A 26824-nucleotide genomic window follows, 5' to 3' on the forward strand; every position below is an offset into this window, starting at 1 on the left:
AAATTTTTTAAAATATTTATTTATTTATTTTAGAGAGCATGAACAGGAGGGGCAGAAGGAGATAGACTTTCAGGCAGACTCTGTGCTGAGTGTGGAGCTGAACGGAGGGCTCATCCCAGGACCATCAGATCACAGCCTGAGCTAAAACCAAGAGTTGGATGCTAATCAACTGTGCCATCCAGGCTCCCCTCATAGTTGTAATTTCTAAACAACTATTTTATAAGTAACTCTTTCCGTTACGAGGCTAGGTCTGTATTTTGTTGAAGTATTTCACCATTATTTTTAACACTGTGATCACTTGCACTTTCTTTTCTGAGATTTCATAGGGAAAACCAGATCATAATTTCACTTATTAATACCTCAAATGTTTCCAGCCACCTGGGTGGCTCAGTCGGTTGGGTGGCTGCCTTTGGCTTACATCACTATCCCAGGATCCTGGGATTGAGCCCCACATCAGTTACCCTGTTCGATGAGCAGCCTGCTTTTCCCTCTCCACAGTTTGTGCTCTCTTACACTCTGTCTCTCTCTCAAATAAATGATGAAATCTTAAAAAAAAAAAAAACAAAAAAAACTCAAATGTTTCAGGCAGTTCCTGATTCATGAGACCTTTCTGATTGAGACCCATCATTTTCACTTTTAAGAGCTATAGGTTTCCTTCACTATCCATAAGTAGAGCATTCCTGTGCAATCTTTTATTAGTTGCAAAGGCATAAAGTGAAAGAATTTATATTAAAATATTTTGAGTACTCTCAAACCCTGAAAATAACCACTCTTAGGCTTTTTTCTAATACCTTAGGACATATCTTGCTAAAAAACACATAAAATAAGTCAAGATAAAGCACAGGTGTTCATAGGCACAATTCAAAACTATAGTATCTTGATGCTGAATGTAGCTCCCAGGGGACGGAGCTTGGCATTGCCATTCTTGCTGCTCGGGGTATGTACTGTGTCTTTACTGGCTCACTGCAAAATAAGCCCTGAATTCTGTTTTCACTTTTTGCCCTTTTTCATAAAAGCAAAAGTTCTCTTTGGTTTTCTTTCGGTTAGTAAAAACAGGTACTAATGTAGGTCTTTCATAAAAGCAAAGTGGCATAATACAAACTTTCAAAAAGCAAGGATACCTGTTTCTTTAGATTTCTTGAGTGAAGGGACTTAACATGCTAATTAAAAGAGGAAAGAGCTCAGCAATTGTTTTCTTTAACCTAGAGGAGACTAAATAAAAAGGAAGAAAAATCATAATTCATGATAAAGAACTTGAAAAGATTATACAGCATTACAAAGGCCTGCAGAGGTTTGAGATTCTATCCATTAAAATCTTTTGAGGAGGGACGCCTGGGTGGCTCAGTTGGTTAAGCGGCTGCCTTCGGCTCAGGTCATGGTCCCAGTGTCCTGGGATCGAGTCCCACATCGGGCTCCTTGCTCGGCGGGGAGCCTGCTTCTCCCTCTGCCTGCCATTCTGTCTGCCTGTGCTTGCTTGCTCTCCCTCTCTCTCTGACAAATAAATAAATAAAATCTTTAAAAAAAAAAAAACTTTTGAGGAGATTAAGATAGCAGCTACCAGACTTGAATGATTTAGTTCAGTGACTGTCAGACTTTTTTTATCAGGACCCTTTTATACTCATAAAAATTACTGAAGACCCCAAAGAGCTTTCATTTGTGTTATATCTATTTTACCATATTAGAAATTAACACCAAATTTTATAATGTATTGATTAATGATATAAAAAGCTCAATATATGTTGACATCAATAACATTTTTGCAAAATATGATTTTTTCCAAAACTAATTTTAAAGATTTAGTGAAAAGAATAGCATTTTTACATTTTTGCAACTGTCTTTAATGTCTGGTCAGAAAGAAGACAGTTGGGTTCTTGTATCTGTTTCTGTATGAAATCAATTACAATATTTTTTATTTGGTTGAAATGTATAAAGAAAATCTGGCCTAATGCAGATATGTCATTGGAAAAGAGACACCTCGTAGATCTCTGATAGAGTTTTGAATACTATACACTGAGAGTCTCTGATTAGATCTTTGCTATGCAAAGTGTAGTTCCCAGACGAGCAGATTTGGTATCCTAGGGCACTTGTTGAAAATGTAAAATTTCAACCCCCTCCCAGACAAATCAGATCAAAACCTGGCATTTTACGATATCCAAAGATGATTCATGTGTACACTGAAGTTTGAGAAGTGTGAGTGGAAACTGATCACCTCAGATCCTTTCTAATTATATGTACCATAGACTAAATAATATAATACCAAAACGTTAACTGAAAATTATTATTCTGTCATTCTTGAGACCTTTTTACTAGCATTATAAGTAACCAGACTGATTTAGAAATTTTACCCTATTTAATTGCATTTTTTTCTGACTTATTTAGGAATTGCTTTTTTTTTTTTTTAAGGAATTGCTTTTTTAAAAGCAAAAAAATAAGTCAAGCTGTAGAAAAGATGGAATAAAAAGCTTGAGGAGTTCTTTAAATCAGTTGGAACTTTTAGACTCTTTAGTTTCTAGGGACTTCTGCATGACTCGGTTAAGCGTGTGACTCTTGATTTTGGCTGTGACTCTTGATTTTGGCTCAAGTCATGATTTCAGGGTCCATTGGATTGAACCCTAGCATGGAACCCACTGAAGATTCTCTCTTTCCCTCTTCCTGTCCCCATCCCCCACTCTAGAACGCACCTATGCTCACTCTTTATTTTCCTCTCAGCTCTGAAAATTTAGTTCTGTATTATCTATAGTCCCTTATTCTGTCCTATCAGTCATTATATTTCTTATCTGGGAAATGTCTTGATTTCACCAACCTCCATCCCCATCTTCTAAGGCTTCCAATTAATTCTGGCTTCCAGCCAAGAATTAAAAATGCCTGTGTCCTTTTTTAGTTTTCTAATGTTTTGGGTGCTAAGATAAACATGGGGGATTGAAGTAAATCCCTAGCTTATACAATGATTTATGTAATTATGTAAACAGTTAGTGATGACTGTTGTGATGAAATCCATCTTGAGTCTGCCCTGGATATAAATTTAACTAATTTTTTTTTTTTTAAGTAAATGTTAGCATCCCTGCATAACTATTACACATTTATAAAGGAAGCGTGCTTGGTTATCTATTGAGAGATCATAGGCCTCCCTAATGCAAATTCCCCCCACCCTGTCATTCCCTTACCACTACTACCATACAGTGCCCTTATCGCTCCATATTTCTGGTTTCCATCCCAGATCTACTATGTATACCCTATTAGTAATCAGTAAACATTGAAGTAGTAATTACACTAAAGCAGATGGATTTTATAGGCATAAGGAAGTAGCGTATTTGATCTCCTTTAGAGGGTCAAAGACAGTATTCCTGGAAAAGTAAGTTGAGAACTTTATTGGCCCCCCTGTCACAGAGGTGGTGAGACAAATTTTATATGAAGTAATTACCAGTAGCTTCAGCGCCCTGGCACTTTTTATCAGAAATATTTTAGCATTCTTGGAAGAAAGTCATGCCAATATCATTCTTCTATGTTCCCATCATATTCTACCTCTGTTTTATTAAAATAATAATTATTATTTGATACTAACTGTTGTCCCCTCATTAGAACTGAGCCCTTCAAGAACAGGTTTCTTTTTTCCTCTGTAGATCAGTCCACTACTACATGTCGGATCCTGCAGTGGTGCACTGTCATACAAATATGTGTGATAGCAATGTAAATATTAATAAATAAACATCCTTTTGTACCAGACCTTGCATAAAACACTTTGCAACTCTTCCAACAACCTGGAGTGGGAAGTGAGTAATTGCTACTCTTATCAACGTTTTATAAATAAAGGTCTGAAGCCCAAGAAGGCTAGCCCAAGATTACATATCTAGAAGATGAGAGAGCATTCTGTTATTTCTGTTATCTGATCCCAGATCCTGTGCCCATATCAAAATACTGTATGAATCTATATGCTTTGCTCATATCAAAATACTATACTGAATCCAGGTCAATTACAGTGTCAATCTGTGATCTAAAGTTATTTAAACCTGCTAAGTGCTGATTTGGAGGGGGTAAATGTACACTGTGGCTTAACAATTATGTTCTATAGTGCACTGATAATAAATTGTTTCATGTCATTGTCTGTACATGCAGTTTTTTCAGGTCTGTACCTGAAATGTTACTTTCTCAGAGAGGATTTCCTTGCCCACCTCTCTAAAATATTTTTCAGTGCATACACACTTTATTTCTGTTCCTTTTATTATTTTCCTTATGGCTTTTTTTTTTTAAAGAATTTATTTATTTATCTGACAGAGATCACAAGTAGGCAGAGAGGCAGGCAGAGAGAGAGAGAGGAGGAAGCAGGCTTCCTGCGGAGCATAGCCCGATGCGGGACTCAATCTCAGGACCCCGAGATCATGACCTGAGCTGAAGGCAGAGGCTTAACCCACTGAGCCACCCAGGCACCCCTTCTTTATGGCTTTTATCACAGCCTTACAGCATTCATCTAAAACCCCAATTAGAATACATATTCTGTGGGTTGGGGGTTTTATTTGTCTTGTTCTTTGCTCTATTCCTAGTGTTTAGAGACTGACCGGTCATAGAGCTCAGATTTTGTGAAATGTATACAGAATTGTAGAGAGTGAAAGCCAATTTTACGTTGCCTATGGAGGTCTCTGGAGTTGTGTCTCCTTAAGTTTAAATCCCAGCCATGTCATTTCCTAGTTGTGATACCTTGAGTAAGTTATTTAACTTCTCTGAACCTAAGGGGTTTATGAAGATTAAATGAGAAATGTATGTAGAACATAGACACGTGCCTCACATACAGTTAATCAATCCGTACTTAGTAGGTATTGCTGTTGTTAGCATTAACATCATTATGACATGCTTAGTAGTGTATTGTCTCTTGGTCCATTCTTTATCCAGTGACATTCAGTAATTTGCAGTTATTAAAATGTGTTTAATGAACTTAAAATAAGTCAAGTTTTAGAACAGAATGAATGAGCTAATGTTTATTTTTAATCTTGCTTCTTGCCAGTAACCTTGGAAAGTGCTTTACATATACTATCTTATTTTTTTCCTGGTAAGTAGATAATAATATCTTCATTTCACAGATAATAGAATCAGAAGTTAAGGGTTTTGTCCCAAGGACATGAAGGAGAAATAGTAATAATAATAGCAGTAGTGGTGCTGATGGTAGTGTCAGAAATCAAGCATATCTAGCATGACATTAATGCAAACCTTAATATTTTTTCTTGGCCTGTTTTTGCTTTTTAAACTTTTTTTTAGACCTCAATGGGAAAAAAATCTGAGCATAAAAAAATTAGGGTACACAGGCAGCATAAGGCTGTTATTACAGGTTTGAGCCCAATAGAGAGGGCTCATGATCCCTGTTTAAAGGAGAAAAACTTCAGTTATCTTGAAAATCTGCCATTGATAATGAGAAAATCCGAGTAAGAGTAGTAATGTCCTTAGCACAATTTTTGTCTGCTATTAAAAGAATAGAAACTACAGTAAGCAATGGCATCAATTTTTTATATGAAGGATAGTACACTTTAGGTTGGAGCCACACACAAGCTTTCATGTATCCAGAGAGTAATGAGCCTTGGGGAATCATGAGGTAAACTAATTTCCTTTGATTGAACTAGCTAGATTTGGTATAGAGTTTGAAGAGGTTTGTTTTCCAATGGGATCATAAGGTGTGCTCAAATTCCTGTAAATTAATGGTTCATACCAATAAGAATCTGGCCGAATCCAGCCTCATAACAACCAAGTTAGAAATAATGGGGATTTTTAATTACTTTGTTTGTGTAATTTGACTTTGTCACTGATTCTATTAGCCATTGGATTGCAAGGTTTGAACATTCTGTCTGGGAAAAACAGAATTAAAGCAGTTAGGGTGAAATTCCTTTTAGTTTTTTATATAACAGATTACAGTTCACTCCATTTTTTTTTTTTTTTTTTTATAGAAACAAGTGAGGCTGATTCCTGATTAGATCGTGTTTGAAAAATTGAGGGAAACTTTGTATTTTTTTCTTTAGCAGCTGGAATTTTTTATGCGATCCCAGAGTTCTAAATCCACTGGGATTAGCTGAAAAATGGTTCCTTTATAAATTTTATTCCTGTTATCATCCAATAAATTTGAATTATACATGTAAAAAAAAAAAACTTTGTGCATCATGGGCTCTAAGGAGCATTTTGCATGATTTTCAGAGGCATTTTATTTTTCTGTGATTTTTTTTTTAAGATCTTTTTTATTTATTTGAAATAGAGAGAGAGAGAGATCACAAGTAGGCAGAGAGGCAGGCAGAGAGAGGGAGAAGCGGACTCCCCGCTGAGCAGAGAGCCCGATGCGGGCCTCGATCCCAGAACCCTGAGATCATGAACTGAGCCAAAGGCAGAGGCTTAACCCACTGAGCCACCCAGGTGCCCCATTTTTCTGTGATTTGATTAATTTTAAAGGTTCTTAATCCATCTGTTAATCTTAAACCAAACAGTTCTGATCATCATTGTTAATGTTTTAGGTACTAAGGAACAGTTGTAAAATTCTTATTTCAGAATTTCTCAAAAAGCTGGGGTTTTTTATACTCACTGAATGTTGGTCTATAATTCATAAGGCATTAGACTATAGAATAAAATAGATATATAGTCTATATAGAGAGAGATGGTTTCATTATATTTAAGTACATTATAGCAATAATGGGTTTCCTGGTATTTTATAAATAACTAACATGCCAAAAGATTCATATATAGATGCTTTGTAGTTGCTGCCTTCTCATTATATATGATTTGTGGTATACCTTAAAAGAAGTATAGAACTCAGTTGGCTAAAAAAGGGAGGAGTAGGAAGAGTATTCTTGTCAGTGAAAATGTGCACTAAGTACTTGGTGAAAAAGTAACCAGTTTGACTGGACTTATAGTCCAGTCAAATAGAGTAGAGAAGGTGGGAAGTTGGATTGTGAGGGTTTTTCACACCAGATTAAGGAAATAAAGGAGGACTGTTACGTGAACTGAAGTAACATTGAGCTAGGCATGGTCTCTAGTTTCACTTTACCGTTGATGAGGCCCTTACCCACAGAAACAGACTGTTTTATTCTAGGTTCTGAAGATAATACAGTGTATCTGGCAGGTATCTAATAATGACTAGAGTAGGGTAGATGTGTTACGCCACAGATGCCAGTTGAATTAATTAGTTAATTCTAGCTTTAACATGGCATTAATCTCTCTGGGCTGAAAATTGTCTCATTTGAACAAGTAGGAGCTCTCACTCTTAGTCTTCCTAGGTCTGTGATCCCATGGCCATCTTTAGATATGGAGAACTTTTAACCAGTTTTGAGTAGTGTGGTGTAAATTAAATGATGTCAGGTGACTGGAAATAGCTAAATGTTAGTTGATTAAATGAAGCCAGTGACTGAGCTGGCCACAGAATAAAGTACAAATAGGAGATGGAGAGAATGGAAAGAGTGAAGCCCATCTTAAATTGGTTAAGTTTAAAGAGGTGACTGGACTTTGGTGGTCACAATTGTTAAAAGAAGCAATGACTTTGAGAGGTAACAAAGAAATGAGTAAAAATCTAATTTTACCTGGCCAGAGATCTTTGACTATTGGAGGGACAGTTAGGAATGCTAGTAGCAGAAGTCTTTACCAGTTGCTTTTTTATCTTTGTTTAAGGAGCTCATAGAGAAAAATAGTACTTAAATATTTTGGGAGAAGAAGCATCTAAAAATGATTTTTCTATTCTGAATCATGAAAATAGGGATGGTACCATTGAAAGAAATGAGGAAATGTAGAGAAAAACACTGACTTCAAGAGGAATTAGAGGGGTGCCTGGGTGGCTCAGTGGGTTAAAGCCTCTGCTTTCGGCTCAGGTCATGATCCCAGGGTCCTGGAATCCAGCCATGCATGGGGCTCTCTGCTCAGCAGGGAGCCTGCTTCCTCCTCTCTCTCTGCCTCCTTGTGATCTCTGTCTGTCAAATAAATAAATAAATAAAATATTTTTTAAAAATAAATAAATAAAAGAGGACTTAGAGCTGAGATGTGTTAACTGTTGTCTGTATGCGGATGGTATTTTTATTGTATATGTTGAAAATTCTTATTTTGAATATAGAAAAGACTGGTTTTAAAAATCTAAATATTTGTGCCTGTATTATGCCTTCATCCAAAAAAAGTGATCTCACCGTGGTTTTATGTTGCCCAGCAGTTTTAAAAGCCAAGCAACAAATCACCTGTTTTCTAGTTCTTTCATTTTCATTTAGCTAGGTCCTAAGCAGGCTTACTCAAACATTTAAGTTAAAAGTAATGCTGGACCACATTTATTGTATTTCTTACCAATACCTGTCGTTTTAGACTACCTACTTAGTAATGATGAATTATGAATTATGTTGAACCAGAGATCAATGGCAACTACTTTGAGGTGGCTTGTTAGAATTAGTAGTCATTAGAAAAAAAATAGTTATTTCTAGTCTTTAGAGTAGAAGTCTTCCTACTAAATAGCTTCTAAGCCCTTATCTTATGTTACTGTTATTGAATAATTAAAACCTTAATACCCACTGTCTTGATGGGGATTCCAGCCTACCACATTACCCGTACTGACAGTGCACTTAAAGGTGCTTTTTCTGTCATCTTTGTTAATGCCTTGAAGAAAAACCTTTTTTTAATCACTAAAGTAGTAGTTATTTGGGTTCATGAGATCTTCCTGGTAAATGCAAATATCTTTAGTTATAAATGCACAGTGAGGCTTTCAATAGAAGGGAAGGGAGAAGAGTAAATTCTTACCAATTTTATTTACTAATTCACAGCTGGTTTTTTTTTTTAATGTACCATGAGAGAGTAGTAAGGTTTTAATATCACCTCTTTTTCAAGTAGGTAAACATTTAAATTAGGTAATTTAGGTAAACTGTTACCAAAGTTTTCATCTGAGTTTAGGGGATAAACCAGGTTGCACACACAGACTTGGTATATGAGAAGTAGACCTGAGAACCCAACTCTGGTATTGTGATTTCCTTAAACAGTGTTCTTTTGGCTACATATTCAGAGTTTACATTTTGGTTGTTGAGCCATTTTCCTTTAAAAGCATAGTTTGAACATGATTAGGGGTGAGGGAGTGTTTCGATAAATAGATTCCTAGTGTGGGTTTTGATGTCAAGGAGGCAGAACCTGTGAACATAATGGGTGGAGCTTTGACCAAGTAAAAATCTCTTTTTGCTTGTCCTGGGATCCATTGCTTTTGGAGGAAAAGCAGGAGCAGGAGCAGAACAGTGTCCCTGCTGTTCAGCATGTAGGTTTGTTTAAAGGGCCAATCTAGAACTATTGGCTGAGCATAGTTAAACTCATGTCTGAGAGTTGGAGAAGCATGGCTAGTGTTAAACTAGAAACTATGCTTCAGTCTGATTTTGATGTCTGCCTTGCTTATGCTGTAGGCTAATTTACTGTTAATTTCCATCTTATCCGTTCCCCCCCTTTTTCTCTAACTATATACAAGTCTATTTTGCCTTTTGTGATGGATTTTACAAAGAAAGACTTTTGCTCAGTGTTTGTCATCGTAAATTCTCATTGCTGCTGCTGCCCTCAAAAGGATTGTATAAATGAGGTGGGTAAGAATTTTTAATGTGTACAAAAGGTATATTATAGCCATTTGGTAATATATGTAGCAATATTAAACTGTTTACTTTAGAATGTTTTTTAAAATACTTGAATTTTTGTGGTTAACTTTCACTACATTTTGTATGAGGAGGAAGGAGGCTTTTCTCAATTCTAAATGGTTAGGAAAATTTTTACTTTTGTGAAAATACAAATGTTACTCTGACACATTTGAAACCTGAACTTTTAAGAAGCAGGTGCAGGGCACCTGGGTGGCTCAGTCATTAAACTTCTGCCTTGGACTCCGGTCCTGATCCTGGAGTCTGGGATTGAGGCCTGCATCAGGTTCCCTGCTCAGTGGGAAGCCTGCTTCTCCCTCTCCCACTTCCTCTGCTTGTTTTCCCTTTCACTGTGTCTCTGCCTCTGCCTCTGCCGATCTCTCTCTCTCTCTCTCTCTCTCTCTCTGTGTGTGTGTGTTAAATAAATAAATAAATAAAATCTTTATTTTAAAAAAAAAGTGCTGTCTGTCTTAAGAGTTAGAATATTGAAACAGAAAATATTATATTATGACTCACTTTTATTTTTCCTGCAGATTAGTTGGCAAACCATAAGTATAAGAATTAAAAGAAAAACTAAGTGTATAAGACGCATGTATGTCTTCTTTATTTTTCTTAGTTCAGATCAACATTTTGTAAACAATTATATCAGCTCTTAATGTGACTTTGGACAGAGCCACAATTGTTTTCTTTCTTTTTTTTTAATACTCTAAAATTGCACACAAGTGGCCTTTGTTTTAAGAGAATACATAATTTTATATAAATTCAAAAGTAAATTGATATACATTAGATGCTCAAGAAGTACTTTTGTTTAGTGCAGAGAAACATGCTACTCCCGTGTCAAAAAAAACATAACATAGCATAATATGCCTAAAGAGAGATCCTATGAATTACAAAAGTAAGCAAGAATATTGCTAGAGCCAGTGGGTTGCTGGCTGTAGAAGAATGGGGTAAGAGGGTATGTCTCTAACCAGATTTTTCTTATGTGTAAAATATTAGCCTAACTTATCTACCTTAGTACTCTTTTTTCTTCTGTTTTGTGTTTTTAAATCTCATTCAGAATAAGTGAGCAAAAATTTGCCTTTACTGGTCAGAACTGGACTAGAATAGTACTTGGTTGGGTCAAATCAGGAAGTAAAGGAAAGAGGGGACATTAGGAGGATTTTAAAGGCTCCAAATTGATCATCTTTGTTGAAGTATATGAACTAAAAGGGGAAAAGATTAAGACACAATTTTATATTACCAAATATTTTCTCATCATTTGGTGCTTAAAATCATGTTTTACAGTAATTTTAGATCATTTTTTAATTTAAAATATCATCAGTTACCAAAAATATTTTTAAATATATTGAGTTCTTTCATTTCTTAAGAATAAGAAGCCTGTAAGTATGATGAATGTATCAAAACCTGTACTTGTTTATTTTAAGCAGCTTTCTCTTATATGTCCCAGATAACTTTTCTGTAGATCACTTTCAGGGTTAATGAGGTTTCATGCTCATTTTTACATTTTGAGGGTCATTTTCAGTATACAATCCTCATATATTCTTGCTTCTCGAATGATTCAGAAGCCAGATATTTTGATAATCCTGGCTTCTGGATGGTAGCTGACTAGTAGCTGAAATTTCTTCTACCTTTTTCATTATCTAAGTGGGTAACAGTAAGCTGCATTAATCTTTTAATACTATCTGCTGGTAAGGTGTATCTCAGTTTTATTGGCTCCCTTGGTACCTGAAATACATTTTTTAAGTTGGCAGTGCCATCAGAATGTTACATAACATTGGTATGGAATTTTCTATATTTGAGTCTTGGATAGGTTAGGAAAGCAACTTGACCTAGTAGATGTGATTCACAGTTGCTGGTTTTGCTGTTATGACATTATATAGCTCATTTGTTCAGCTAGTAGAAATTCCTGTTTGTAGAGCAGTGAATGTAAATATGTTAGCATGGGTAGGATTAACAAAAGTATTACTTTTTTTTTTTTTAAGTATTACTTATTTTTAACGATAACCAAGGATGAAAGTAGGTTCACTATAGATCTTGGTGATTCTTTTTTAAGAGAATTCTTTTGTTCCTTTTAGCCCTAAGCTTTCTGATCCTTGGAGATTGCCTCTGAATTCAAAAGTGGCCTTACATCAGCAAACTTAATTCAGAGAGCTTTCAATCTAGATACTACGTCTGATTCTAGCTGCCATGAATATAAGTTGTACAGATACTATCCCCATTTGCTAGGCAAGGAATCTGAAATCATCTTTTCAAGATGCCTATAAATCAGAATAGGAAAGTCTTTTAATATAATCAATGCATGTGTGTTTTATTAATATGTAGTCTTACTGCCAGAAGACTAAACTGCATTCCCCTAAAATATATATGTTTATAGAAAAAGCATTTCTCCTAATCATATTCTATATTCTCTTTAGCCATTTTCCTGTAATACTTGAGTTGTCTCTACCTGCAAAGGCCAAATATGTATAAGTGTTCCAGTTTTACCAGAGAACATTCTTTTAGATAATTCATTCAATAGTGAATGTTCTGCAGACTTAATATGAGGTATTTTAGATTGCTCTTCACATTATGTTTATAAATAGCATCTTTAAAGTTTGCTTTTACACAGTTTTACATGTTTGTTGTAGAACATTAAAAACGAACAAACACAAAATCTCCAGTGTTTCTACTACCAGAGGACTTTTAGACTGTGTCATCCATTTTTTTCTTAAAACAGTTCATATTTTCTCAAGCCTTAGTCTGAACTACCATACCAGTTTGCTCAATTAAAGCGGCTTTTTAGCTTCAACAACATTATTTTCTTGTTCTCATTAGAATTATTGTACGGTGACAAGGACCAGTTGGGAAAACTTAGCTGGATTTGAAAAATAAGAAGATTGAAGAAAATTGTGACCTTTTAGTCAGTACTTAGAAACTAACCTTTAAGGGATGCCTGCATGGCTCAGTCAGTTAAGCATCTGCCTTCAGCTCAGATCATGATCCCAGGGTCCCACATTGGGATTCCCGCTCAGTGGGGAGCCTGCTTCTCCCTTTGTCCCTCTTCTGACTTGATGCATGCGTGCTCGCTCTCTCTCTCTCTCTCTCTCTCTGACAAATAAATAAATAAAATCTTTTTTTTTTTAAAGAAAGAAACTAACCTTTTAAATGCATGGATTTAACTTTAGGGCCAGCCCTACTGACAGTTTCTTGGTGTAGAAAGTTAGCCCTAGAGATAGAGGTAGAGGTAAATCAGGGGTTTTGAATAATGCAATTAAAAAATTGATGAGGGGCGCCTGGGTGGCTCAGTGGGTTAAGCTGCTGCCTTCGGCTCAGGTCATGATCTCAGGGTCCTGGGATCGAGTCCCGCATCGGGCTCTCTGCTCAGCGGGGAGCCTGCTTCCTCCTCTCTCTCTCTGCCTGCCTCTCTGCCTACTTGTGATCTCTCTCTGTCAAATAAATAAATAAATCTTTTTTAAAAAAATAATAAAATAAAAAATAAAAAATTGATGAGAATTATCCCATCACAACTCCAGTATTTAAAAACTTTTTAGTGCTAACCATTTGATGCATTTCATTTCCGTCTATGAGAGGTTATATGATTTACCAAGTTATTATCACTAATTCTGTTTTAATCTATCTTATCACTGAGACTATAGATGATTAAACTTTATACACTATATTCTAACTTTTCTAGTCCCTCTCCCTTATTTCCCAATCCTTGTGTTTTATGTGTTTAGAGACTTACAGTGCTACTTGGGCAGTATATTAGTGCAGCTGCATCAATCCATGTGGTTACGTAGGGTGGGTAGAGAAAATGAGATGTTTTTCTCCATGCCACCTTTCAAGATTGTTTGTTACATCTTACATATATTTTCCACACATTGATGAAATTTTTATTTGCAAAAAATTTATATTATGAAGATTCTAAAATACTACTAGAATACTATATAGTATTATATATTATAGTGGTATTGAGTTTTCTTCTGAAATTAATTAGAAATCCTCTTTTGAGTCTATCACTTTTCATTTTATGTTTTCATATGTACAAGACAATTTGTTCTTTTATCATGCCAAACCAGTAAAATCCTTAACTCCTATACTTGTTGAGTTTGTTGGAGTACTGTGGTAATAGAATACCTGCCAAACTAAGCATGTGAATTCATGCCCATTCATGGATTCACTATTTAAAGTAGTTAAATACTGTGTTGATTAATGTGTTAAGGAACAAGGCTGCACAAAAGATCTAACCATTTAGAACATTTAGACTTCTTTAGCCAGTAACTTCCTTTACCTGAAACACAGCAGAAAGATAGTGACAACAGCCTCAGTTTTTCTGTACTTATATGTGGAGTCCATGGAAGTAAGTGACTGCACTATCTGACTGTTCCTTGTTTTCTTATGGGAGCCAAATTGCCACTACCCAACTCTGTCCCTGCAGTGGACCAGCTTCTGCAGGCAAATCAGAAAAAAACCAGGATGGTGAAAAGACAATCTAATAGAACCTTAAGAGGCAATTCAGAATCAAAGTTCAAAGAACTTGCCTTTATTGATCTGTTTCTGCTGCTATTTTCATGTTTCTCAGGGGGTGAAGCCTGCCAGTTTTGACAAAGTAGCAATTCCTGAAGTGAAGGAAATTATTGAAGGATGCATACGGCAAAACAAAGATGAAAGGTAAGTTGCCACTTTGGACTTAAGTATTGCTTAAAAACCTAAAATGTAATATTATCCTCTGAATACAATATTCAATCTAAAGTGTATTTAATACTTTACTTGTGATTAATTTCTCTATTTATGTCATGTAAATATCTTTAAAAGTAGAGTTCTGGGAGTGCCTGGCTAGTTCAGTCAGTAGACATGCTACTCTTGATTTCAGGGTGGTGAATTCAAGCCCTATGCTGGGTGTAGAATTTACTTGAAAAATAAAATAGGGGCACCTGGTGGCTCAGTTGTTAAGCGTCTGCCTTTAGCTCAGGTCCTGATCCCAGGGTCCTGGGATCCAGCCCCACATAGGGCTCCCTGCTCAGCAGGAAGCCTGCTTCTACCTCTCCCACTGCCTCTGCTTGTGTTCCCTCTCTCACTTTCCCTCTCTCACTGTGTCTCTCTTGGTCAAATAAATAAATAAAATCTTTAAAAATAAAATAAAGTAGGGGTGCGTGGGTGGCTCAGTGGGTTAAGCCTCTGCCTTCAGCTTGGGTCATGATCTCAGGGTCCTGGGATTGAGCTCCACATTGGGGGTCTCTGCTCAGCAGGGAGCCTGCTTCCTACCCACCCTCCCACACCCACCCCGCCTGCCTCTCTGCCTACTTGTGATCTCTGTCTGTCAAATAAATAAATAAAATCTTTTTTAAAAAAGTAATAAAAAGAAAAGAAGAGTTCTATCCATTTAAGATAGTATTGAGATTTGATAGAGTGAAATGTAAAAATGTGATATGGTAGAGTTTAAGTGAACCAAAACCACCTTGAACATAGCTGTTACATTCAGTGAGACCTACTTATAAAACATAAACTACTTATAAAGCATTAGCATGATTTATAAAACTCAGTAAGGTTCAATCTCTCTCTAGCCAGATCTGTTGCTTAGTTCTTTACCCCTTGAATTCTAAAAGGTGAAATAAAATCTTGGCTTTTTAAAATCAGCTCAACTACACATCTTGATTTGCTGACATTATGCCAGAATTGAAGAGCAAAACATCAGCATTCCTTTCAGTAAAAAGAGACACCTTTGCCCAAAGCTTAGGAGGAGATTTGGCTTAGTCATTTGTACTAACAGGACTTTTCTCAGAGGAGTGGCAGGTATCTGATCTGTCATATAGCTGATTCATCACCCGCTAGGCATGGCAAAGATCCAGTGTCTGTTTTTAAAAAATAATCTACCCTTACCATCCCCACTCACCTTCCAAAAAAGAAAAAGTAGACTAGCAAGTATAAATATAAATTGTAAATTGAGCATAATCTACCTCCTGAACAATGTGAGTGATAAGGTGTATCAACCAAATTAAAGAATTCAGTATCTTCACTTCTCCAGTCTCATACTCTTTTTATAACTGTGTTATTTGGAAGAGCTTAACATCATGATCTTTAAGGCTGTTTAGTAGAAATTTAGTTTGGGTTTCTAATTTATACACAATGTTTGAAAAGGAGAGTCCTTCATCTCTCTTAAGAACTTTTTTTTACTATAAACAAAGGAATATTTGTTTCCAGTCTTAGAATATACTACTCTGTTTCTTTTCTGGATGGTACAGTTTACTAGATTACTGGTATTTTGAAACCATTTATCTAAAGATTATTCTACAGTCAGACTTCTTGCCTATTATGCAAATTGTCGAACAAGGTATTAAAAGAGAATTTATTGTGGTAAATAAAGTTGTAGTAGAAGGTAAAGAACTAGAAATCAGAAAACTTACTTTCAAATTTTGATTCAACCATTTGAGGCTTATAACTATGAGCAAGATTTTCACCTCTCTAAGCCTCTGTTTCCTAAAAATCAGAAAATAATATCTCATTGGATATTGGTCAAGGATCAGATAGGATCATAAAAAAGAGAAGTATTTGTTAACTATAAATTCTACATAAATTATGTGGTATTTTGAAGCTATGACATTCTGTATATTACTTGCCATTGTTAGTACATTGTTAACTAATACAAGATTAGATCACTTAGATTAAAAAGTATTGCTCTCAGCTCTTATTTATAAGTGATGTTGTATAACTTGAGAGTAAAGCTATAATCACTATTCACATGAAGCAATATAGAAATGGGTTATAAAATTTCCTTTGTTTTTTATGTTTTACAGCCTTTCTTTATTATTCCTAGAATAATTAGCCACACTTAAAAATTGTGTTTTCAATCTAATGTCATTTTGTTTTGTTTTGTTTTGTTTTTGTTTCATTTCTCTCTCCTTGGAAGATACTCTATCAAAGACCTTTTGAACCATGCCTTCTTCCAGGAGGAAACAGGGGTACGGGTAGAATTAGCAGAAGAAGATGATGGAGAAAAGATAGCCATTAAATTATGGCTACGTATTGAAGATATTAAGAAATTAAAGGGAAAATACAAAGACAATGAAGCTATTGAGTTTTCCTTTGACTTGGAAAGAGATGTGCCAGAAGATGTTGCTCAAGAAATGGTAAATTAACATGGATGGAACTAGAGGGCATTATGCTAAGCAAAATAAGTCATTCAGAGAAGACCAGATATCACAAAGATTTCACTCTTATGTAGAATTTAAGAAACAAAAGTGATGAACAAATGGGAAGGGAAGGAAAAATAAGATGGAAACGGGGAGAGAAACTGTAAGAGACTCTTAACTATAGAAAACAATCAGGCTTGCCTAAAATAGTTAATATGCAGAGATACTCATAGAATATCTCTTCTAGAATTTATGATAACTATTCAATAGAAGTTGCCTCTGAGAAGGGGTCAGGTATGAAGCATATTTATTGTAATTGTTAATTTTTTATACTTTGAGAGATTTGTATATATGTGTGTTTAACTTTCATGTATTGATCACAGTTGTTTTATCTGGTTAAGTTGTTGCTTAGGGAAAAGAAGTAAAAACAACCTGGGTTAATATTAATAGTTACATATGAGCAAGATAGAGTGACTAGAATAAAAGGAGCCTTATTGGCTTTATTTATTGTTTATTATTTTAAGAAGTGAGAGTATAACTACTTGAGTTTCTACAGAAATAATGATACCCACTCTCTGAGTATCTACAAAAATGAATGAGAAATGCATAATGCAGATAAGTAATTTCACAATTTTGGTTAAGACCAGTTGTTGTGGAGGTCTTTCTCTTCTCCCTTACTCCTACTTCTTTCCCCAGAAGTGCCTTTTTTGTTTTATATTTAATTTGTTTTCTTTTGATATCATACTGCTTCCTAATGCACTCTTTTATCCTGTAGGTAGAGTCTGGGTATGTCTGTGAAGGTGATCACAAGACCATGGCAAAAGCCATCAAAGATAGAGTGTCATTAATTAAGAGAAAACGAGAACAGCGGCAGTTGGTGCGGGAGGAGCAAGAGAAAAGAAAGCAGGAAGAGAACAGTCTCAAACAGCAGGTAGAACAACAATCAAGTACTTCCCAGCCAGGAGTCAAGCAGATCCCGTCTGCCAGCACTGGCATGCCTCCTGCTTCCACCACTTCAGCTTCAGTTTCTACACAAGTAGAACCTGAAGAACCTGAGGCAGATCAGCATCAACAACTACAGTACCAACAAACTAGTATATCTGTGTTATGTAAGTATTTTGAGAAGTGCACACAAGTATACTCAGGATACTCCTAATTGACTTTTCATCTTGTTCGTTTTGCACTAGGCTCTTGGTTTGAATCATGAATCCACCGTATAAAAAGAAATTTGAAATGATCACTGTCTACTTTTTGTTTCTATTCTAATATCCATCACTAATAGACTAGAAGGATAGGACAGTAAGGAAATATGGTTAGGATATAAAATAATTTTACAGGTTCCAACATCTTGGAAGTTCCAATTTGCAGATGTTTACTTTTCACAATTCCTTAAAATAAAATGTAATTCTGAAACTAGTATTACAGTGTACGTTAACTAACTGGGATTTAAATACAGAATGTTTTTAAAAACTTACAATCTTGGGCGCCTGGGTGGCTCAGTGGGTTAAGCCGCTGCCTTCGGCTCAGGTCATGATCTCGGGGTCCTGGGATCGAGTCCCGCATCGGGCTCTCTGCTCAGCAGGGAGCCTGCTTCTCTCTCTCTCTCTCTCTGCCTGCCTCTCCATCTACTTGTGATTTCTCTCTGTCAAATAAATAAATAAAATCTTTAAAAAAATAAAAATTAAAAAAAAAATAAAAACGTACAATCTACAAAAATAAAATGAAATGTAACTAATAATGAAAAATGAAAAAGTTTATCCTAGCTATTTGTGATTGAACCCATTAGTCTGGTTCAGCTTTTCTTCGCAATGCTGAATGATGTATAAACTAGAAACTGACAAGGTGGTTAGTTTTCTATTGAACTGCCTGCTTAATACAAAGAACACACTGGTCTCCAAAGTTAAGACTTGTGGCTTACAGCATTCCATTTTATTTCCCTCATTCTTCAGGTAATAAGTTTCTGTAATAGCCATGACGTTTTTTGTTTCCTTTTTTAAAGACATTAAACCTTTTTTTCCATATGGACCCTTCATGTTTTTAAACATAGAAATCGACTTAGTTAAAAACTAGTATTCATCTTTTATTTAGATTAGTTCTTTGCAAAGAAAAAACTAACCCTAAAGTCTTGGGTTTGTAATGGGAAAATATAAATCTCCATTTTGTGATTTGTCTTTCTGTTTTTTGACAATGTATTTCTCCTTTAGCTGACGGGACGGTTGACAGTGGTCAAGGATCTTCTGTCTTCACAGAATCTCGAGTGAGCAGTCAACAGACAGTTTCATATGGGTCCCAGCATGAACAGGCACATTCTACTGGCACACTCCCAGGGCATACAGCTTCTGTTGTCCAAGCACAATCTCAGCCCCATGGGGTCTATCCACCCTCAAGTATGGTAAGTAACTGCATAAAAGAGTGTAAGCCTATAATCAGAGCCAGTAGATAATGTGTTAAATTCACATTCTTCCTACTATCCCAAGTAATAGCAGGAATCTGAAGTAGAAAGTATAAATGGTATATTTCTGAAGGAAATAAGTTTATTATAGAGTACAGTTAGAATAGTTCTGGCAGGCTAAGACATAAACATTACTGTGTGAGAATTAGCTGAAATTCATATGTGAAGAAAGTATGTATAAGATTTAGAGTAATCTGCATTTGGTTAAAGATAATGCTCTCTTTAGCACTTTAGAGTTGAAACTGTTCAAAGCAGCATAAGTTGGACATACAGATGATTTGGGGATGGGCACAAGAAGATTTTTCAAAAGGTTACTTACTAAAAGAATTACTGAGCATTTTTTGTAAGATTTCTTAATGTATAAAACACAGGTAAGACATTCAAACCATTATAGAATGCTGCATGTGAGTAAAGTGAAGAAATCCTTTATTTGTATGACCATTTAATTTAGCGCTTGTGTTTAGTTAACCATCAGTTGCTATGCGTGTTCCTGCCTTAAAGTCTGTGTCGGACACAAATTTCTTCCCCAGTATACGTTCATTTGCTTTTTCTCTTTAGTTGGTGTTGTTTTATTACAGATTTATTTTCAGAATCAATTTATGGAGATTATTTCTTGAAATATTGTATGCATTTATATATATATATTAACCCCCCCCCACACACACACACACACAGACCCATGTTTTACATTAGTAACTTTTGCTTTTCATACAGAAAATGTTAAAATAAATCAGGTAATACCCCATTTCTTTTGTTGACACTCCATGAAGTCTTCAGAGGTAAATAAAGTACATCATCTGCCTCATGAAAGAATTGGAGAATAACTGGTATAGCACTTATTTAGTGAGATCTTTAGGCAGATAGATTTTTTTTCTCTTTCTCAAAAAGCTTTTAAATCTGAATGTATGGAATTTCTGCTCTGCAATAAATGAAAATCTTTCTCTCTTAAGAAAATAAAATTTCTGCTTGCTCTGTTCGTTTATCCTACAGCTTGAAATAAAAGATGTTTGTTTGTTTCAGAGTCCATTCATCAGTCCTGCATTGTCTAGGTCTCAAAATGAATGGCCACAGTAACACAGACTATTAATACTGTTTTAACAGTCTACTTTTCTGACCTTTAAAATAATTAGGTAGGGTAGAAGAACTTACAAAGACTATATAGATGAATTTCTTTGTCCTAACGCATAATTTGTCAGCATTTCATGTCCATTTCTTCTATTATTCTAATTTATTTTCTTTGGATCATAATAACTAGATTTTTTAAAAACTATTTTTAATCTCTTGGCTTCCCTTATCACATGGTAATGAACATTAGGCATTTCAGCTTGAGAAAAGGGAATAGAATGATCATTTATGAAGATTTTAAATATTTGAGCCACAAACATAGCTGTATTTATTGATGCTCTAAAAGACTGTTAATGACAGCCTTGCCTTTTATTGACAGTATTATGTGGAGGTAGCCTATGAAGAGTTATCAAACATTGAGAATTTTTTTAATCTTATGATTCCTTATGATTTCTTATTCCAGAAAGAATTTATTGTGGCTTACAATAATATATCAATGTGGAATTTAAAAAAAAAATTAGAGTAAAAAAGAAACAAGTGTGGAGAAAAACAGAACCAGGAATGAACTAAGTTATGATAAGTATAATGATACTTTCATACTTCCTACTGGTAGATCACAATTTTGGCTCAGTGGATTCTATGCAGCCGATTTTGGAAAAGAAAATATGATTAGTGACACAGCTCACAGTACCTAAAAGAAAGTGGCGAGTTTGCTCAGGACAAGCTTAACAATATTAGGTGTACTGCTTTGTAGCTATATTAAAATTTTATGTTATAAAAATTTTATGTTAAGGCACCTCAGACTTTGTAAACTTAATTTGAATTTCTGATATGCCAGAAAATTGTTCAATTTATTCTTTAGAGATTCAAATATAAGATGCTTTTCCATTGACTACTTTAGTAAAACTACACAATGTGTCTGTATCTATTGTGAATTACTTCTAGAAAGCTAATGCTTTTCCTACCAGAAAATGACTTTCTACCCTTTACAGATAAAGATAGGAAGTGGAATAAATAAAATACTGAGCCAGCAACTTTTCTTAGGCTGATGCTTTCTAAAATAGAAATGGAAAAACCTTTTCTGAGGTTTCCAGAGTTCCTACAAAGTAGTCCAGTCTTAAAATCTTCTACACCTTATAATGTGCATTAAACTAACATTTCGCTCTTGTTTAATTTTAATAAGTTTGCAGAAAACTGCAATCCAGTATTCATTGTTTTCCCTGTTATACTACCTTAGTCGGCCATTCTTATTCATACATTCATAATAATTGATGTTATTTCAGAATATTTAGGAAGAGAATTGATCATTATCATGGTTGTTGATAACCTGTATCTGACCAACAGTATAGAGAGAATAGTTGTGATCTGCCAGTTGTGCTTTGTGGAATTATACCTCTCCTCAAAAAACTTGGATTTGTGGGATTAAGGGAGGTTGGAACACTTCTTTATGTCAGCTATGCCCTATTTTCATTGTACATTTGGTTATTTTGTTTTCAAAGTACTGTGTTTTTCATGTGTGTGTTTGTTTTCTGTTTAGCCTCGTCGTGGCCGTAGCATGTCGGTTTGTGTTCCCCATCTTTCTGCTGTTCCCTCTCTGTCCCGCATCTCTCCCAGTGCTCCTTCCACCCCACCACCAGTGCTGTCTGCACCTCTTTCTCCTTCCCTCCTTCGGATTGCCCCTGAGGAAACTTTTGCCGAAAAGCTTTCTAAAGCATTGGAGAGTGTCCTGCCTATGCACTCTGCCTCTCAGCGCAAGCACCGACGCTCCAGCCTGCCTTCCCTCTTTGTCAGTACTGTATGTAATCATAAACTTCCTGACAAATGAAAATTTATTGCCAATGAATACATCCAGGCATCAAGAATTGTAATAAAAATTAAATAAATAAAAGGACTACACTTAGTAATATATTATGCTTTCAGAATAACTGTTCTTCCCATAGGAAACTTTTTTGTTACAAGGCTTTAAGGGGGTCAGTGGGGAAGCAAGGAGGTAATGAGAGAGAATGCGAATAATGCCCTGGGCACATAGGAATATGTACACAATAAAATTTGGTTTTTATTATATTCTCCAACTGACTTGTACAAATCTTTGCATTTTCATACATTAGTAAAGAGTACATATTACTTCATTGGCTTAATCAAAAGCAAATTTTCTCTTTATCAGAAATAACCCAAATACATTTTCTCTTCGCTTTAGTCTAAAGAGACATTAATGAAGCTGTATGAGTCCCTTTTTTCCCCATAGTGAAGAGTAATTAAAGAGTGAAAGTTGGTTTTTAATTTGTTAGCTGTTTAAAATGGTGTGTTGGCAAACTAAAAGGCCACATGTTCCCTTGTGGAAATTTTTTTCTTAAAGAAGGTGGGATCTTGACCGTAATGAGTATATTAGATATACATGTAGTACATAAGATTTTCTTTGGCCCCATTTATATCTGTAAAAGATCCGTCTTTTAAAGTTTTGTTAAACACTGTGGGACCTTGCTGCTGCTTTTTCAGATAGAGAATATAGTTAATTTTTTGATTAATTATATTCAATACCAGAATCTTCAGATTTTTACTCAGGAGAATGATTAACTATATAATATTTTATGACTTCGGGACTCTCCTTGAATAAAGAGGAAAATATAACATTCTGGCTTAAAATAGAGGCCCTCTTTTAGCTGTTGTGAAGAAGTAACAGTTAAGCTATTTTACTAATTTGATAGGGACCATTCCTATAAAAGAATGAAACCAATCTACTCTTTTTAAAAAGAATCCATGAAAGTACACTGTTTGCATTTGGCAAGGTAGGATTTTGAATTTAGATTCTTATGTGTAGAACTGCCTCTGTATATAAAAAGTGCTGTTAAGTCCATGTTATTTATATTATCCTTTTCACTTGATTTGAACACCAAATTACGCAACCCTTAACTAGGATCAGAAAAGTGGACATGCAGTGATTTGGCATCTGTAACATTTTTCATGTAGTGAAATTAACTGCATCTAGTCTGGGATAGATGTGAAAAGTACTTTACTGTCAGTAGTCAGTAGTGTGTTTTTTGCTGTCCACCAGAAATACCTCTTTTGATTTCTAGTTAGAAGGCATATGATTAATTGATAAGAAAATGACACTGGAGCCTGTAACACAGCACTGGATAATAAGAACACAGAGTATAGGAAAACTTTGTATTGCAGCTTAAATTTAAGTATCTTACCTTTTTAAAAACCTGGGCTTATATTGTCTTACTGTCTTCCCTTAACTCTTACTATTTGAACTCTTTTTCCATTGATGTAATTTACATTATGTGTTAAGAGTAAGAATACTTATTGGTGGTAAAAACAATAAACACTTAGAAAGTTCTTCCATTTCCCCTGAGAGAGGATGTTGTGGAAAAGCAGCTCCTATCTGATGCCAAGAGTCCCACAGAATAACTTTATTGACCCTGGATGTATTTAATGGATTTTTACTATGCACATAATTTCCAAAAGCATTGTTATTTATTAATTATAAATTTGGTGTAACCATTTCATAGGGTTACACAGAGCTACCCAGTTTTGCATGTCTACTGTAATTTCACATATGAATGTATGAATTACTTGTCTTATTCATGTTGATACAGCCTCAGTCCATGGCGCATCCGTGTGGGGGGACCCCAACATACCCAGAATCACAGATATTTTTCCCAACTATTCATGAACGTCCAGTTTCTTTTTCACCACCTCCCACCTGTCCACCGAAGGTGGCCATTGCCCAGCGGCGTAAGAGCACCTCCTTCTTGGAAGCCCAAACTCGCCACTTCCAACCCCTGCTGAGGACTGTTGGCCAAAATCTTCTTCCACCTGGTGGCAGCCCAACTAACTGGACACCAGAGGCTGTAGTTATGTTGGGCACTACAGCCAGTAGAGTAACTGGAGAGCCATGTGAGATACAGGTCCATCCTATGTTTGAATCAACTCAAGTTCACGGTGATTATAGACCTGGACTAGTACTTCCAGAAGAAGCTCACTATTATATTCCTCAGGAAGCGGTATATCTAGCTTACCAGGCCCAGGTGACAGAACAGTATGAGGGTATTCCATACAACTCACCAGTACTGTCAAGTCCTATGAAACAGATACCTGAACAGAAGCCAGTACAAGGGGGCCCTACCTCAAGTTCTGTCTTTGAATTTCCATCTGGACAGGCTTTCCTGGTAGGACACCTTCAGAATTTAAGATTAGATTCTGGATTGAGTCCAGGATCTCCCCTCTCTAGTATTTCTGCACCTATCAGTACAGATGCTACACGTTTGAAATTTCACCCTGTCTTTGTTCCTCATTCTGCACCCGCTGTATTAACTCATAACAATGAGAGCAGAAGCAATTGTGTATTTGAGTTTCATGTTCATACTCCAAGCTCCTCTTCAGGAGAAGGAGGAGGAGTTTTACCTCAGCGTGCTTACCGAACTCGACAGGTTGCAGTGGACTTGAATCAGGAAGAACCACCTCCTCAATCAGTTGGATTACATGGTCGCCTACAGCCCGTGACTGAAGAACAGCGTAATTACCATGCCCCAGAATTGACCGTTTCTGTGGTAGAGCCTATGGGACAGAACTGGCCAATAGGAAGCCCAGAATATTCCAGTGATTCCTCACAAATTACTTCTTCAGACCCCAGTGATTTTCAGTCACCTCCCCCTACAGGGGGAGCAGCTGCACCTTTTGGCTCTGACGTCTCGTTACCCTTTATCCGTCTGCCTCAGACAGTGTTCCAAGAATCCCCACTTTTCTTCTGTTTCCCCCAAGGAACCACATCTCAGCAGGTTTTATCTGCCTCATTTTCTTCAGGAGGATCTGCACTCCATCCACAGGTTATAGGAAAACTTCCACAATTCTTTTAAACTACCCTACTATGCATCATTACATTTAAGTTTTCTGTCTGTCCTTTCCATTTATAAGGATTATTTTTAATTTTATTAGTAGAGTTTCTCCTTTTGGGGGGTTTATAAACTACTTGTATATAAGAACAAACTATAATATGCGCAAACCCTTGAGAAAGAGAACACAAAAAGTAGAATTTTAGTCACTTATTAAAATCTATTTGTACATAGAATAATTTCAACTTGTAGTGAAAATGTAAATGGCTGTAACTCAGTATTGATTATTTATAAATGGTAATGTGAAGTATTTTTTTTCTCCCTGGAGACAAACATGACTGGTTTTTGTTTTTGTTTTTGTTTTTTTTTTAAGAAAAGATAACCTTGTTTTCTGTAAAACCAAAAAAAAAAATGGAAAATAGGGAAATTTAGAGTATTAAGAATAGACAAAATTTTCATTAGTGTGGAATAGACAAAATTTTCACTAGTTAAAAAACAGAAAGGAAACATCTTAAGAATTTAGGAACAAGTGAAAATGCCTTTTAAAATGGCATCATTTGAACAAGTCACTGTAAATTACATGTCCAAATAAAATGTTAATCCATAAAATTGACTAATTCTAATTTTTAGTAGCAAAGTTACAATCTAATGTGGGGTTTTGTTTTTACAAATTTCTCATATATGTTGCAAGCTAAGAAACAGGTATCTCAGGCCTTGATTCTTTCCTCAACAAGTTAATTTGTTATTTATATATATGGGCATATGTACTCTGCTGCACATAAAGACAAAGTAATGGACGTAATAGAATTCAACAAGTGGAATCAGTATTAACTATTTTCATATATTCCATATATTTTATCAAATGTATAAGTCTTATAAAATCTAGTGGACTTCCAATTATATATTCAAGGCATCATTTGGATCTTCTAGATTTTCCACTCTTAACAAAATATTGTATGTTCTTGATACTTTATTCCTGTGTTCTTCCCTCATAAGAGGCATAAACAGCCCCAAAAGTGTACATAAAGTATCAGTTATTTAGAATAGTTCTAAGAAGCCAAGATCCAGAAACTTGAAAATTATGCTGCACGGGCATGCAGTATACTCACATTAGTGCATCAGTTGTTAGCCTGTACTGTAAATCCTAATGCACTGCCAGCCATTCGTCTTTAAACATTCCAAAGCAAAATATCAGGTGGTTAATTTCCAAACCTACTGCAGGAAGAAGGCGTACTTAGTGGTTAAGATGCAGTAGAATGTCAGATCCAAGTAAACTTAAAGAGAAATCCCTCCAAACTGAAATTGAATGCCAAAGGTGGGCCTTTTCATTTCCTTAACTTACTTTATAAAATCCTGTGAATACAGGATTTCTCACCTCATTTAACTTGACTTAGACGCCTTCTAGATCAGGGTTTCTCAGATTCATCACTACTAATGTTTTAGGTTGGATAATTCTTTGTTGTGGGTTGTTCTGTGCATTGTAGGTTATTTAGCAGCATCCTTGGCTTCTAATCCTTAGATGCCTGTAGCAGTCACCTCCCTCAGTTGTGACAACCAAATGATCCCTGGGAGGCCAAAATCACTTGTAGTTTTGACAGCCGTTACTCTAGGTTAGTGATGATAACAGGTTTTTTACATTTTTGGTAGAAGTCACCTCAGCACTACAAGAAGTAGCAAAAGGAACCAAATTAGCACTATCAAATCCCCTTTTGTCTTTGATTGTTCAGATATGGAATTTTTTCACATCGGTAGTCATACTACTATTTT

At 35.6% G+C, this 26824-nt stretch overlaps 1 protein-coding gene across 15 annotated transcripts in view; it reads left to right on the forward strand.

Annotated features, from left to right (window-relative positions):
- WNK1 (WNK lysine deficient protein kinase 1) overlaps positions 1-26824 on the forward strand; it is a 149128-nt gene that overhangs the window by 86655 nt on the left and 35649 nt on the right. For 13 of the 15 annotated variants that reach the window (XM_059403857.1, XM_059403860.1, XM_059403859.1 and 10 more), the window contains exons 5-8: positions 14158-14246; positions 16483-16702; positions 17481-17814; positions 18910-19097. In XM_059403857.1, coding sequence (XP_059259840.1) covers positions 14158-14246; positions 16483-16702; positions 17481-17814; positions 18910-19097 — 831 coding nt within the window. Of the gene's footprint in view, positions 1-9385; positions 9548-14157; positions 14247-16482; positions 16703-17480; positions 17815-18909; positions 19098-23821; positions 25052-26824 lie in introns of those variants that run through there. The other 2 variants (XM_059403871.1, XM_059403870.1) reach the window with 2 other exon arrangements.

This window comes from Mustela nigripes, chromosome 6, assembly GCF_022355385.1.
Source record: "Mustela nigripes isolate SB6536 chromosome 6, MUSNIG.SB6536, whole genome shotgun sequence".
Classification (NCBI taxonomy): Eukaryota; Metazoa; Chordata; class Mammalia; order Carnivora; family Mustelidae; genus Mustela; species Mustela nigripes.